At 33.4% G+C, this 14,490-nt stretch overlaps 1 protein-coding gene across 1 annotated transcript in view; it reads left to right on the forward strand.

Annotated features, from left to right (window-relative positions):
• LOC116413486 (adipokinetic hormone/corazonin-related peptide receptor variant I-like) overlaps nt 1-14,490 on the forward strand; it is a 180,320-nt gene that overhangs the window by 163,620 nt on the left and 2,210 nt on the right. The window contains exons 4-7 of the mRNA XM_052902479.1: nt 6,931-7,135; nt 8,170-8,326; nt 9,474-9,664; nt 14,115-14,182. Coding sequence (XP_052758439.1) covers nt 6,931-7,135; nt 8,170-8,326; nt 9,474-9,664; nt 14,115-14,182 — 621 coding nt within the window. The remainder of the gene's footprint in view (nt 1-6,930; nt 7,136-8,169; nt 8,327-9,473; nt 9,665-14,114; nt 14,183-14,490) is intronic.

Genomic DNA, 14,490 nt, shown 5'->3' on the forward strand with positions numbered 1-14,490 from the left:
TGTACAAAGTCTCCCTCTGGTAAATTATTATTATATCTAGTAATTACATTATGTGCACAGCTTGAGCAATTTATTAAAAACAAACACATAAATGATAATGATAAGATGATATGAAATTAATACATAGTTTAAACAAAACTGTTGAACAAAATTAATATAATGAATCTATAGTTTTATTAAACTTCACGAAGTTCATATTATATCAATTACTAGCGGCCCGGTACGTGCTTCGCTACGTATAAAGTGAAATAAAAAAAAAATTAACATCAATATCTCTGACAATTTGCTTTAATCGAAGCATGTCCAAGATGAAATGACCGCATAAATGACATAACAACATGCTTGTACTGTCAACACTGGAAAAAGTTTCAATATGACAGCACAATCCCTATCTTAAAAAAAGTTTGAATTTGACACAAAACTCCCCATTAACAAAATGATCCGCCATTTATAGAATTCATTTGTTACAAAAAAATCTGATAAAAATAGAACCGATTTTGTGCAAACTTCACATAAACCATCTACTAAATAGTACGAACAAAGCCGAAACATTTGGTTTGGATAGGTGAACCCGTTCTTGAGTTATAAAATTACAACGAAAAGTGGTATTAATTTTTATATATAATATATAGATTGACTACGATCGTTTGATTCTGATAAAATATGCTAAAATTTACTTCTACACTTATAAACTTGCCAAGTTTCACTAATTGTAGACCGAGGTTGTATGGAAATTGTTCTATTGGTTTAATAAAGCAAAATATTTAACATTACTCTCAGTTTCGCTGTAAGTTTGTGAATTTTTAATTTAATTAATCCAAATCAAAAGGTTGGAATGTTTTAAAACTCTCTCCTATTAATATACGTATTATAAATGTGGAATTATTTACAGATGTTTCGATTTTTGGTGCTCAACTACTAGTTTGAATGACTAGGCAGTTTTCAATGAAATTACTTGCCTATTCGATTTAGTGTGCCCTAAGTTTCACATTATGTTCTTTTCTTTATAAGCCTATTTAATAAACAAAATTGCAAGATACAGTTAATATAAAATTATTCTCTATATTGTTTTTATTTCATTGTTGACTGGTTTTTTGTACTAATAATTTATATAATAATTTAATATACATAATTTTTTTCTTTTTTCTATATTCAATTTTTTTTTTTTATACGTTTGTTCCGTTTGGAACAGGCTAAGGTCGGAGACCATGCTGCCTAGTCTTCAAAAAGATAATTTGTCTGGAATTTTCTATATTCAAGACCTAACCATAGTGCAATTTTGACATTTAAAAACGATAAAAATATACAGAGTAATGCAAATGTACTTATTCATTTATCTTTTTGTCCGCCACTGAGCATAATTATGCTACGAAAATTTAATTAACACGACATTGGTATTCTGTGAAGCCATGTTGTGACAAAATACAAACACAAGAGAAATAAATAAAATAATGTCAAATAATAAAAAACAGCAACTAAAGTTACGTGCAAAAACGGATAAATAATAAAGTCTTCCCGTTTTACTTTATTTTTCCTTATAGGCCATTAGCACATAAGTGATTGACTTATAGATATATCGCTCTAATATAATTATTACTATATGTGGTTTTCTCTCTTACATTGCCAATTTTTATATACATTGTCACTTCCGACGCTATTTTACTTTATTCTCTCCCTCGCACATAAATTTTCATCCCCAGTTTATCTTTAATAATGGCCTTAAAAAATATGGGGTGTTTGTCGGAATAATATGAAAAAGGTATTTATTTCTACAAAATAATGAATTAAGACAGCAATTTTTCATTGAAGATATAAACTTGAAGGTAATATTGTTTCTTCTTGCTTTCCTACATCATAAATATGTGTATAAGAATTTTTAATAATATACCCGAAAATATTATAAATATAAAAACACTAAGAAAATTTAAGAACGCACTGTACGGCTTTTGGACAAGTGTTATTACTCAATTAAGGACTTGTTGGACTAAAACATAATTCCATTTTATAAATACATAAATAATATTTTATTAATAGTATTTGAAAAGAGGTTAGCATAAATATTAAAATTTTGCACGCCATTGTTTTGGCAAAATACGCCTGTTCCTGACATACTCGTATTATTACTAACATCTGTATACCGTGTTTTTCAGCAAATAAATTATATTATTATTATTATTAATTACTATTAATATTATTAAATCGTAAGAAACAATATTACTTTTATAAGAAACGTGCTCTTTCCAATATACTCATTTCTAATCTCGTAAATTATCATGTGGTTCCGGCATAGAATGGGTCTCCGTTTCCTTTCCCGTGGGTGACGTAAGATTGGACTAAGGGAACTTATTGGTTGAGGAAAATAACTAAGGTTTACTGCGCTTGCCAACCTACTTGCTAAGCGAGGAAACCATTATTAGTAAACCCTCTTATAGGGGAAACCTATGTTGAGCAGTGGACAGTTAATGGCCGATACGATGATGATGAATCTCGTAAGTTAATGAATAATGCAGCAGCAGTAAATTAAATTCGAACACCAACGAATCCACGAGTAATATTTTTTTTTGGTATGCTGTAAACAAGCAAGGTCGATGAGAGTACTATTTCTTAAAAATGGCAACACAGTGAACTGGAGTTAGTGTGCCATTCTTAGAGACACACTGTAGTTTAAAAAAGTTAAAACTAATTTTACATGATATATATTTCCTAAAGCTTATAACTATGAAAAATTTAAAATCATATAAAATTAATTACCAGAAGGAAACTGTAAAAAAGTCGTCTGCTTGTATACCTCTGCTCCATTCATGTTTCTGCCAGAAAGCAGTTGTGTTTGCATGGTTGTGTATCAGTTTTATAGATGAGATATGGCAATGAAACTACAGGGTACCGAGGCATTACCTTAGTCCTCAGAAATGGCAACACATGAAGGGCAACATAGACGACACAGCATACTCTGTTATGTCCATGGTACTACTCATGTCTATTGGCGACGGTTGCCACTTTCCACCTGATGAACCATCAACTTGTTTGCTATTCTAAGTTGCGATTTAAAGTGAGACTCTTTACAGAATAGCATAACAAGAGAACTCTTTTTGAATACCACATATAGATGCAAATTTATTCATAACTTACAATTACGACGTCTGAAATGAGAGATGGGAACGGAAATGCTTAAGTGGGAAACAAGATTGGTATAGACAGCTCTTTATTGTGTGTTGCGAGACGATTGAAGTAAAAAACTCAATCAACAATTCAATCACAGTCTATCGAACCATTTGGATTAAACGGAGTTGTGATTGAATGAGACAGAAATAAATGAAAGTTTATACCAAAGGGATTTCTATAAAATTTAAAATTCTATGTGTATTATTGTAGGGTTATTTTAACGGAGTACTAGAGAAACATCTCTAGTAGTTCGTTAAAACGGGCTCGCAACACTGCAAACTGGAGATTTTCTACGAATCTATGCAACCAATCAATTGTATTTGATAGTTTTATACTATAGTGTTTGTATATCTTTCATAATACTTATCAATATCCAATTTCTGATAGAAGCAGAATTATAATAATAATAATATTTTGTAATTCATATATTGTACAAGCCGCCTGCCAAGCATGGCAACTACTGGAAAAACTCCCCAAGGGGAGGCTTATGTTCAGCAGTGGACATTTAAAGGCTGATATGATGATATAATGACATAATTTTGTATAACACTAAAAATACTTATTTAACTATATTGTGTGGATGCTTGTAAATGGTTACATAAATTTGTATAGCACTAAAAACACTTATTTAACTATATTGTGTGGATGCTTGTAAATGGTTACATAAATTTGTATAGCACTAAAAACACTTATTTAACTATATTGTGTGGATGCTTGTAAATGGTTACATAAATTTGTATAGCACTAAAAACACTTATTTAACTATATTGTGTGGATGCTTGTAAATGGTTACATAAATTTGTATAGCACTAAAAATATTTATTTAATTATATTGTGTGGATGCTGTTTCAGTTTCGTCAATATAAGAACGGTGCCTATTCTAGTAATTACTTGCGCAATAGATTGATCATAAATATTGAAGATAGGAAAATAGCATTATTTTTTTTTGTACTTATTTTTACCCAACTTTTGAAGAAACAAGAATATTTTTTTAGTATACGTATTTGGCTAAGAACAAGGAATAACATTTCGAACAATTCTATTTCGAAATCTTTGGTATTTGTGTATGTAAATAAACCTTAAAGAGCTTGAAAAAGAAACGAGATGTCATTAGTTTTGTCTAAGTTGTAAAAATACTAGAATCTAAAGTTAGTTATTTATAAAAAAAAAATGTTGAGGCAACTAATTAGTTTATTTAAAAATATTATTTAACATGAATTTATGAATGACAATAAAAAAACTATTTATTGCATTGTGAAATGTTTTAAAAATTTGCATGAATGGTTTCGACACAATGTTACTTTTGTTATGAAATAAAAAAAATGAGTGAATGAAATTAATTAAAAAAAAATATTTCACAGTTTCAAATTGAAATAAATCTAATAATAAAATGAAATCCTATAATCTAAACAAATCCTATATCTAATTATCCGAGATATTCGGATAGTTGTTATAGTCGGCTGAACGGATTTGGAATTTGATACACAGATGAATATCTAAAATTAACTTTTTATCAGTTTTTTTTTTTTTGTATTGTAAAAATCTTTATTGTACATAACTCAGATTAAATACTAATTTTTTATAAGTTTTTATACTAATTCATTCACAAATCGTACCGGATTGAGTTGAGTACGCCTAGAAATTTACGAGATGCTAGCTATCGGGAGCAAGCATGGGTACCTAATATGGATATCGATCTCATATCAATATATTGCTGTCTTCTGGACATTGATGCAAGAAAAAATCTCATCACCCATTTCTTTGATATCTATTTTCGAATATGTTAAAAGTCTATTAATTCAATATTATTTTTTGAATTACAAACTTGTAACAAATTTGATATTATATATATACCGGAGACTTTGTACAAAAATCGTTTGCTTGGGTACCTCTTTCCCATGCATGGCTGTGTTTCGGTTTAAATGGCGTGAATTTACAAGCTACAGAGGAATAACATCTGAGTCCTCAGGAATGGCAACGCAAGGGGGTATCATGGGTGAAACAGTATACTCTGTTATGTCCATGGTACTGCTCATGTCATTTCCATCACGTGGACCGTCAGCTTGTTTGCCATTCGAAGTTGTATATATATATATATATATATATATATATATATATATATATATATATATATATATATATATATATATATATATATATATATATATATATATAGCTATATATAACCCACCCCTAATCGGGAGATATGCTTCAATCTTATAATACTCGAAAACATTTTCGAATTGATATCCATTCTTCGGTTTTCGTTTAATAAAAAAGAAACAAACGATAACGATCTTTATGAACTTGTTATGAAGCATCGAAGCTATCTCGATCAAACTTTTCCATTGCTTGCAAACTGTAAACAGTTTTGCCTGCGTTGTATCTAAACAAAACAATTTAAAACTCTCTATATAAGTTATTTCCGTTACTCTACTATCAGTACGCGATCAGTTTTACATTACTTTTAGTCAATTTCGCATAGTATCGTTGGAATTCCAATTTATACTAATATTATAAAGGTGAAGAGTTTGTTTGTTTGAACGCGCTAATCTCCGGAACTACTGGTCCGATTTGAATAATTCTTTTTGTGTTGAATAGTGCATTTATCGAGGAAGGCTATAGGCTATATAACATCACGCTACGACCAATAGGAACGAAGCATCAGTGAAAAAAGCAACCTGCTTTTTATCGATGTCTACACGGATGGAATCACCTCAAGTAATTTTTTTTTTATACAACTTAGAATGGCAAACAAGCTGACGGCCCACCAGATGGAAAGTGGTAACCGTCGCCTATAGACATATATAGACAGTACCATGGACATAACAGAGTATACTGTTTCGCCCATGATACCTCCCATGCGTTGCGGTTTCTTAGGACTCGGGTGTTATTCCTGTGTACCCTGTAAATTCACGCCATATTCCACCCTTCAAACCGAAACACAGCCATGCAAACACAACTGAAAAACAACAACACCAAAGGCATTGCAGGTGTGGTGCCGGCCTTTTAAAAAGGAATATGCTCTTTTCTTGAAAGATATGATGTCGTATCGATTCGGAAATACTGTCGCTGGAAGTTGATCCCAAATAGTAGTTGTGTGTGGAAGAAAGTGCCTTGAAAAACGCATAGTGGGAGACCACCACTCGTCCAAGTAGTTGGGATGAAACTTTAGTTTATGGCGGGTTGTACGGTGGTGAAAATCAGCAACAGCATGCTTATTAATTTCATTAAAACAGAAAGTAACTTTAGAGCCTCCATATGTTATTTTTTTATTTTTTAATGTGTTGCTATACGTAAAAGTAATGAACAATTAAACGATATACGGATGCCATATATGCAACATCATCCATGGTGCTCTTCATGTCTGTAGACGACGATTACCACTTCATCGACGTTTCCTCTGATGATTACAAAACCGGATAATCCTGAACAAACAAGGACAAGCTTTTAAAATTTTTCAGTTGTGTTTGCATGGCTGTGTTTCGGTTTGAAGGGTGGGATATGGAGTGAATTTACAGGGTACAGAGGAATAACATTTGTGTCCTTAGGAATGGCAACGCATGGGGGTATCATGGGCGAAACAGTATACTCTGTTATGTCCATGGTACTGCTCATGTCTATAGGCGACGGTTACCATTTTCCATCAGGTGGGCCGTGAGCTTGTTTGCCATTCTAAGTTGTATAAAAAAAAAACTGTCGTCCATTAAAAAATAATATGCGTAGTTATGAAATAATTAACAATAAATCTGTCGTTGTATCCAACAGAGCATAGTGTTCAGAGTGAAGCGCCACCCCCGCGTGGCGGGCTTCGAGCAATGCGTGTCATTCGACGCGTTCAGCAGCTACCAGCAGGAGGTGGCCTACAACGTCTTCTGTATATGCGCAATGTACTTCGTGCCGCTCGTCGTCATCACAGTGTGCTACGTGTGCATATTCTGCGAGATACACCGCAGCAGCAAGGAGCTGGATGGTGAGGTCTCTTCCTGTTTAGGAACTAGTCGTAGTGACCCCACCTGATGGTAAGCAGGTACTGTAGTCCAGATCTGACGGTCGCCATCACAGCAATTTGTACTATGTTGGCGATCGTCAGCTTGACAGCCAATTTGTAGGTATCTCTTTAAGCCCCGGTTAAATGACATAGGTTATAGATAGGCGTGTGTATCCTACACGACCGAGAAGAATATTCCAAACTTCTCGTGTACTCATTTAGTACTAGCTATGCCTGCGGCTTTGTTCACGTGACCAGATGTATATTGACTGACTAGGATGAAAATAGTCTATGTCCTATCCAACCTAACCACATAGATTGGGGGAAGGGATTGTTAGTAATGGAGACTAAGAATCCCATTGCTAGCAATATACCCAACCAGGTCGACCTCCTCGCGGTTCCCCCTGGAAACTATCATGGTTAATTCCTGATGAATTCATCATGATGGGCTAACTGGCCTGTTTTCATTCTCATCTATCATCCTTCACTGGTGCTCCGCCAGCGTATCCTGTTAGCGCAGGCGGGGTTACCATACCATTTTCACCCATAAAAAAAACACACAGATTTGTCTGCGATTAATGTATCTGGTTACTACATAATAAATCTCTGTACATATAACCGCACTTTGGACACCGAACGATTTATACTAAGCTCCGTTTCAAATGCCTCGTTTCGAAATGAAACACGTGTCGCAAAACATGCGTGGATGGAATGGCGATTGGAGATTGATGAGGACGGTTGTAGAACTTCTGGTAATAATAATATTAGCCAATCTTTCAGTGTTGGTAGACGCACGTATACTAATAATAGTGGAATTGAATAAAATAATCCTAATCAACTAACCAGTCCAACGTGTGTCTACCATAAGTGATGGTGAGAATTCATTACATACAAAAAAAAGTATTTATACAGTCACGTGTTTAGTGACTGTTTATATTTCTAATTATATTTAGGTCAGTTTTAATATCTAATAAATAAAATAGGCCTAGTTTTAAATGTGCAATTTTATTTTCCAGAGAAATGCATACATAGAAACGGTATAAATCACGTAAGGCTGCGGCGCTCCGGGCGACGAGTGCTGGAGCGTGCGCGGAGAAGAACGCTGCGCATGACCGTCACAATCGTTGCTGTTTTCGCTCTTTGCTGGTTGCCATATGCCACTATGGCTATGTGGTAAGATTAATAATATATTTGTTTATTCAGACAACCTTGAACGTCCATTTTGTTAATCATAATTTCATCATCAACTCAGCCTTTGACTGTCCTCAGCTGCACATAAGCCTCCCCCTTGGGGGGGTTTTGCCAGTAATTTTACGCTTGACAGGCGGATTGGCAATGGGTTTTGTGATGTTTTATGAGGGACGCTGCTGCACATCCCTCGCCCTCTCTTAGTTGCCTCTTACGACACCCACGGGAAAGGAAGGGGTGGCCTATTCTATGCCGGGACCACACGGCAAAATTATCATTTACTTAACCTATATTAGAAAATAAATGGTCAAAACAGTCTTATTTTATAATCTGTCCTATCCAATATTTTAGGATAGAACTATTCATTTTATCGACAATTGTGACGTTGTACAAAAATCGTTTGCTTGAGCACCTCTGTCTCATTCGTGTTTCAACCGTGAAGCAGTTGTGTTTGCATGGCTGTGTTTCGGTTTGAAGGGTGGGATATGGCAGTGAATTTACAGGGTACAGAGGAATAACACCTGAATTCTAAGGAATGGCAACGCATGGGTGGTATCATGGACGAAACAGTATACTCTGTTATGTCCATGGTATTACTCATATCTATAGGCAATGGTTACCACTTTCCATCAGGTGGGCCGTCAGCTTTTTTGTCATTCTAAGTTGCATAAAAAAAATTATAGGCATTTTGTATAGAATTTTTTTATAAATTTACCGCCAGGTTCAGAATGCAATTTCAGCTGAGAAGGACAAACAAGAAACTCGACTGTTGTTTGTTTCAAACAAAAGTTGAGTTTATAAAAAAAATGTAAATAAATAAAAATACTGTCACAAACTTTATACTTAATCATCATCATCTTCCTAGCCTTATCCCAATTATTATTTGGGGTCGGCGTAATATGTTTTTTTATCCATATTACAAAAAGATTTGGTTTTTAGTTTTACGACCGGCCACCTGCCTGACGTCAACCCTCTTTGGGAAAAACTTTATAAGTACCTAATATGTCTACAATAATATTATACTATGGTGAAAAAGTACTTGTGATCGCCATAAAAAGCATGAGGAAAACTTATAAGTGTATATTCTTATTTTAGAAATATCTACTTAAATGTTTATTTCTTTTTTCCTCAGGTATATGATAGATAGAGAGTCAGCGAGTCGCGTTTCGCCGCGCGTACAGGACTTGTTGTTCGCGATGGCAGTGTCCAACTCTTGCATGAACCCTCTAGTCTACGGATCTTACACCCTGGACCTCCGTGGTGCCTTTAGAAGGTTACTGAAAAACACGTGCTGTCGGTCGACGGCAGCGTCAGATACAATAGGTTAGTACTTCGACTCTTGCATAATCTATAGAAAGGCAAGGCTTATGTTCAGCAGTGGACCATCAAGGGCTGATATGATGATGATAATGACTGTATGTATATATGTAAATAGAGTGCTGTTTCCAAGGAGTTTCCCTCCGCGAATTCTTACATTTTGGAATGAGCTTCCTGTCTGAATTTTCCTAAAAGACTGCAGTTTCTTCGCACTTGTCAATGTACTCGTACATCAGGCGGGCTGTATGCTTGTTTGCCACCTTAATTAGGGGGAAAATGAATAAGCTTCTATGGATGCTACGTACAATAATGGAGTAGGAATACAATAATTCTGTTATCGTTTCAACCGACTTTAAAATGAAGGAAATTCTCTATTCGGTTAAATTTTTTTGTGTTTGTTACCTCATAACTGCGTCAGTTGTATATATATATACAGTAAAAACATACAGTAACAATAATAAGTTAATAACAATGTTAGCAAAGACGAACTTATTTCTAAAAGAGATTTCTTGCAGTCAACCTAACACAGTGGCGTAGGAAGTAGTATATGTAAACCAATTTAAAAACCTTTTTTTTCTACAGGTACAAATACAGAATGGTTCTATAGAGATTTTATCAAAATCGGTTGAGTGCTTTAGTTTTTAAATAAAAATAACCATTTCGGGTGACTCAGGATCGTTCTTTATAGCAGTCTATAGGGGGAGCCTATGTTCATCAATGGACAGATAACGGTCGAGACAATGATTATAAACTAAAATATAAGTGAATTGAAAACCTCCACTTTTGATGTCGCTTATAAATTAAGTAAAAGTGAAAAGGTAAAAAAACTGATATGAGATTAATGATAATTACGTCTTTTGAAGGAAAAAGTAAAGAGTATCTATCTATCTTTTTATCCACTTACCTATCTATCTATTGCGTCTATTCAGGCTAACTCTGTAGGTAAGTATAGAATTAATGAATAAATATTACATAGCTAAGTACTACTATTTAAGTATTATGCTTTCCTTAAAATATATCTTAAAGATCTCCAGATTCTGTAGCCATAAAGCTTACTTACCTATCAAAAGATACCTAAGTAGGTATTAGAACATTCTTATATCGAATGTAGGATTACATAAACATACAGATGATGCCCGTACACTAAAGCTTTTCAGTTCTTTCAGAATGAATAGGTACATACATTTTTATTTATTCAATTGAAATATTTTACTCAAAACTTTATTCAAGTAGAACCCAGAAGCTTTTAAATCATAGTTTTTGTTCTGATTCGTTCGGAAGGTAATTATCTGTTGAGAAAAAAAAAACTACTAGAAACTTATTTGTAGTAATAAAATAATATTTGACTGTGAGTCATTGTTAATCTCTTTTTTTTATACAACTTAGAACGGCAAACAAGCTGACGGCCCACCTGATGGAAAGCGGTAACAGTAGCCTATAGACATGAGCAATACTATGAACATAACAGAGTATACTGTTTCGCCCATGATACCCCCTATGCGTTGCCATTCCTGAGGACTCAGGTGTTATTCCTCTGTACCCTGTAAGTTCACTGCCATTTCCCACCCTTCAAACCGAAACACAGCCATGCAAACAACTGCGTCACGGTAGAAACACAAATGGGACAGAGGTGCCCAAGTAAACGACTTTTGTACAAAATCTCCCTTTGTTAATATTATGTGCATTTGTGTCCATTATGACTAACAGAGGGATAGGCAGCAGCGTCCCCCCTAAAACATGTCCAAAACCAAACTGCGGTTGCCAATCCGCTTGCAAACCGTGGCAACTACTGGCAAAACCCCCTTTGAAGGCAAAACCCAAACTCCGATTGTCTCTCTATAAATAGAGAGACAATCGGAGTTTGGATTTTGGTGATGTTTTTAAGAGGGCCGCTGCTGCCCATCCCTCCACCATAAGCTCCTTTAGTCGCCTCTTACGACACCAACGGGACGAAATGAGATGGCCTATTTTATGCCGGGACCTACACGGCTCAAATCCCATATAGAACTAAAATTACTAAATTATTATCATCATCATCATCATCATCACATCAGCCATTTATTATCCACTGCTGAACAAAAGCCTCACCAATAAGGAATCTTAAAATTACTACATTTAGAAATTTCGCGACTGACTCTTGGGCACAACAGAATATCAGTGTTTTGCTCTTTTGAGGGCAAAGCAATAAACTGAGTTGTGACCATTTTGTGTTACTATGGCACACGCATGAAAGAAGAAAAAGGAAATTGTTGTTTTATATGTGAAGCCAAAGATTTTGCTTTTTTATTTTTGTGGCTTTTCTGTTTTTCATTTTTTTATCTCTTTTACTGTGTATTATGTGTATGTTTGTAATTTGTATGCTGTAAGTAATGTAAATAAATTATCTATCTATCTACATATAGCTATTTATTTACGAATTTTTTAAGGTCTGTTTAATTAAAAGACCGTTTTGTTTGATTTCCAATCAGAAAACAAAACCTGTAGAGATAATTAAGAAAAAATCTAACTGCGTAGAAAGCGAAAAATAGATAAAAAACAGTCTAGAACATTAAAAGCTTCACGTACCATTATAGCAGACAGGGGCTTGTCTTAGAATCGACAAGTAGGATAATTTGTACTTTTATATAGGTATTTTTCTTTAAAAAATACTCGAGATTACCTTGTTTATGAGCACTTTCAAAGTCGTAATTCTATCGTGATAGAGCTGTAGCCTCCGAAGGTTGTATTTTCAGTCGATAATTTAAAATTGTGTTACACAAGAAAACCCCATTTCAATTGTGGCAACACCAGTGTTATTTTGATTTACCAGAGGGAGACTTTGTACAAAAGTCGATTGCTTGGGTACCTCTGTCCCATTCGTGTTTCAACCGTGAAGCAGTTGTGTTTGCATGGCTGTGTTTCGGTTTGAAGGGTGGGATATGACGTGAATTTACTGGGTACAGAGGAATAACACCTGAATGCTCAGGAATAGCAACGCATGGGGGGTGTCATGAGCGAGACAGTGTACTCTGTTATGTCCATGGTGCTGCTCGTGTCTATGGGCGACGGTTACCACTTTCCATCAGGTGGGCTGTCGACTTGTATGCCATTCTAAGTTGTCTAAAAAAAAATTTATTCACTAAACTGCTTAACTAATTTTTTTTATAAAAATGCTACCAATCTATAAGTATACCCTTTCAGATGAAGTAATTAGGATTGCGTTCCAGAACAGAAAATTGACTTCAAAACCAATTATTTTCATTTAAACGCTATACAACTAAACCAATTTTAATTAAATTTCTGTGAAATCAAACTGTTATATCATTTCTGATAAATATATATAATACATAGTTATAAAGTACAATAATAAACTTAAGTTCAACCGAATTGAGGGGCTTTAAACTTTTTTGAAGTCTATTGAAGCGAAATTTAATTGTAACTATTTTTTTATCGTTTCATTAAAGTAAATTTTGTTTTATTTTATTGCGTATATGTGCTGAAACTCATACGTCAAGTACATCGCTGAGTAATATCATTTATTACTCAGTATTTCCTCAGTTTACTGATTTTTTACTACTTAATAAATTGTTATTATTTATTATTATATTTTTTATGAGATTTTATTAGATTAATGGAAATAAACGAACGGTCCACCCAATGGAAAGCGATAGCCCTTTTCAAATCTAGAAAGACATGAAAAGCACCATGAATATTTCAAAGTACACTGTAATGCCAATAGTTAAATTATTATAAACTAATAATTAATTTAAACAACAACCACAAGTTAAGGCAGCATTTTATAATGTAACCATATTATCATGTATTTTAAGTAGATATAAATGTATGCTTTGTTGGTTGTCCTTAAATAAATAAATAAAATCTAATATATAAAATTTTCGTGTCACGGTGTTTGTTACCAAACTCCTCCGAAACAGCTTTACGGATTTTCATGAAATTTTGTGTGCATATTGGGTAGGCCTGAGAATCGGCCAACATCTATTTTTAATACCCCTCAATGATAAGGGTGACCTACCCATAAAAATTATTTTTTATTTTTTTGACAATTTTTTTTATTTTTATTTTAATATGATTTAGCATTGAAAAATACATACAACTTTAAATTTTCATCGTTTTACGATCAACCCCTGTATTTTAATCGTGATTTTTATATTTCGCAATAAGTGGTAAAACAACGTTTACGGGGTCAGCTAGTATATAAATAAATAAATAAATATTGCTTGTAAAAATAATAAAGGATTACGTACAATATTGATAGTCTCTCATTGTCTCACTAAATGACTCTGATATAATATATACGTTTTTCAATCCTCTTACTCTATTTATATCTATAACTCTTTTAAGTAGTTATCTCTAATTTATTTATGCTACTTACTTACTTAATAAAAAACAAAACTAATCTTTTTTTTTTAATAAAGCTAATATAAATAAATGTATAATTATAAAAATATATTTACAGGTAACTCTGGATCCAGTTCAATAAAGAAGAATGCTAATTTAGAGACGCCATTAGTAAAGCCATCGAAGGTGAGCATTTATCTCAATGAATTTAAGTACCTATTGTTTTTAGTTCAATAGAAGTAAATGTCCTAGATATATATATATATATATATATATATATATATATATATATATATATATATATATATATTGATCTGCTCATCGTTATATAATACTTAAATTATTATTAGTAGGTAGGTATATGAACATACCCGTTTGTAGCGAGCAAAACTTCTAAAATTATCTCACTTAATTTTTTTGTATGTTCTAAAGTGCTAAACGAAATAAGAATAATGTATATATATATATAATGTATATATATATATATATATATA

The sequence above is a fragment of the Galleria mellonella genome, unplaced genomic scaffold (assembly GCF_026898425.1).
Source record: "Galleria mellonella isolate WM207_F2 unplaced genomic scaffold, CSIRO_AGI_GalMel_v1 utg905, whole genome shotgun sequence".
In the NCBI taxonomy this organism is placed as follows: Eukaryota; Metazoa; Arthropoda; class Insecta; order Lepidoptera; family Pyralidae; genus Galleria; species Galleria mellonella.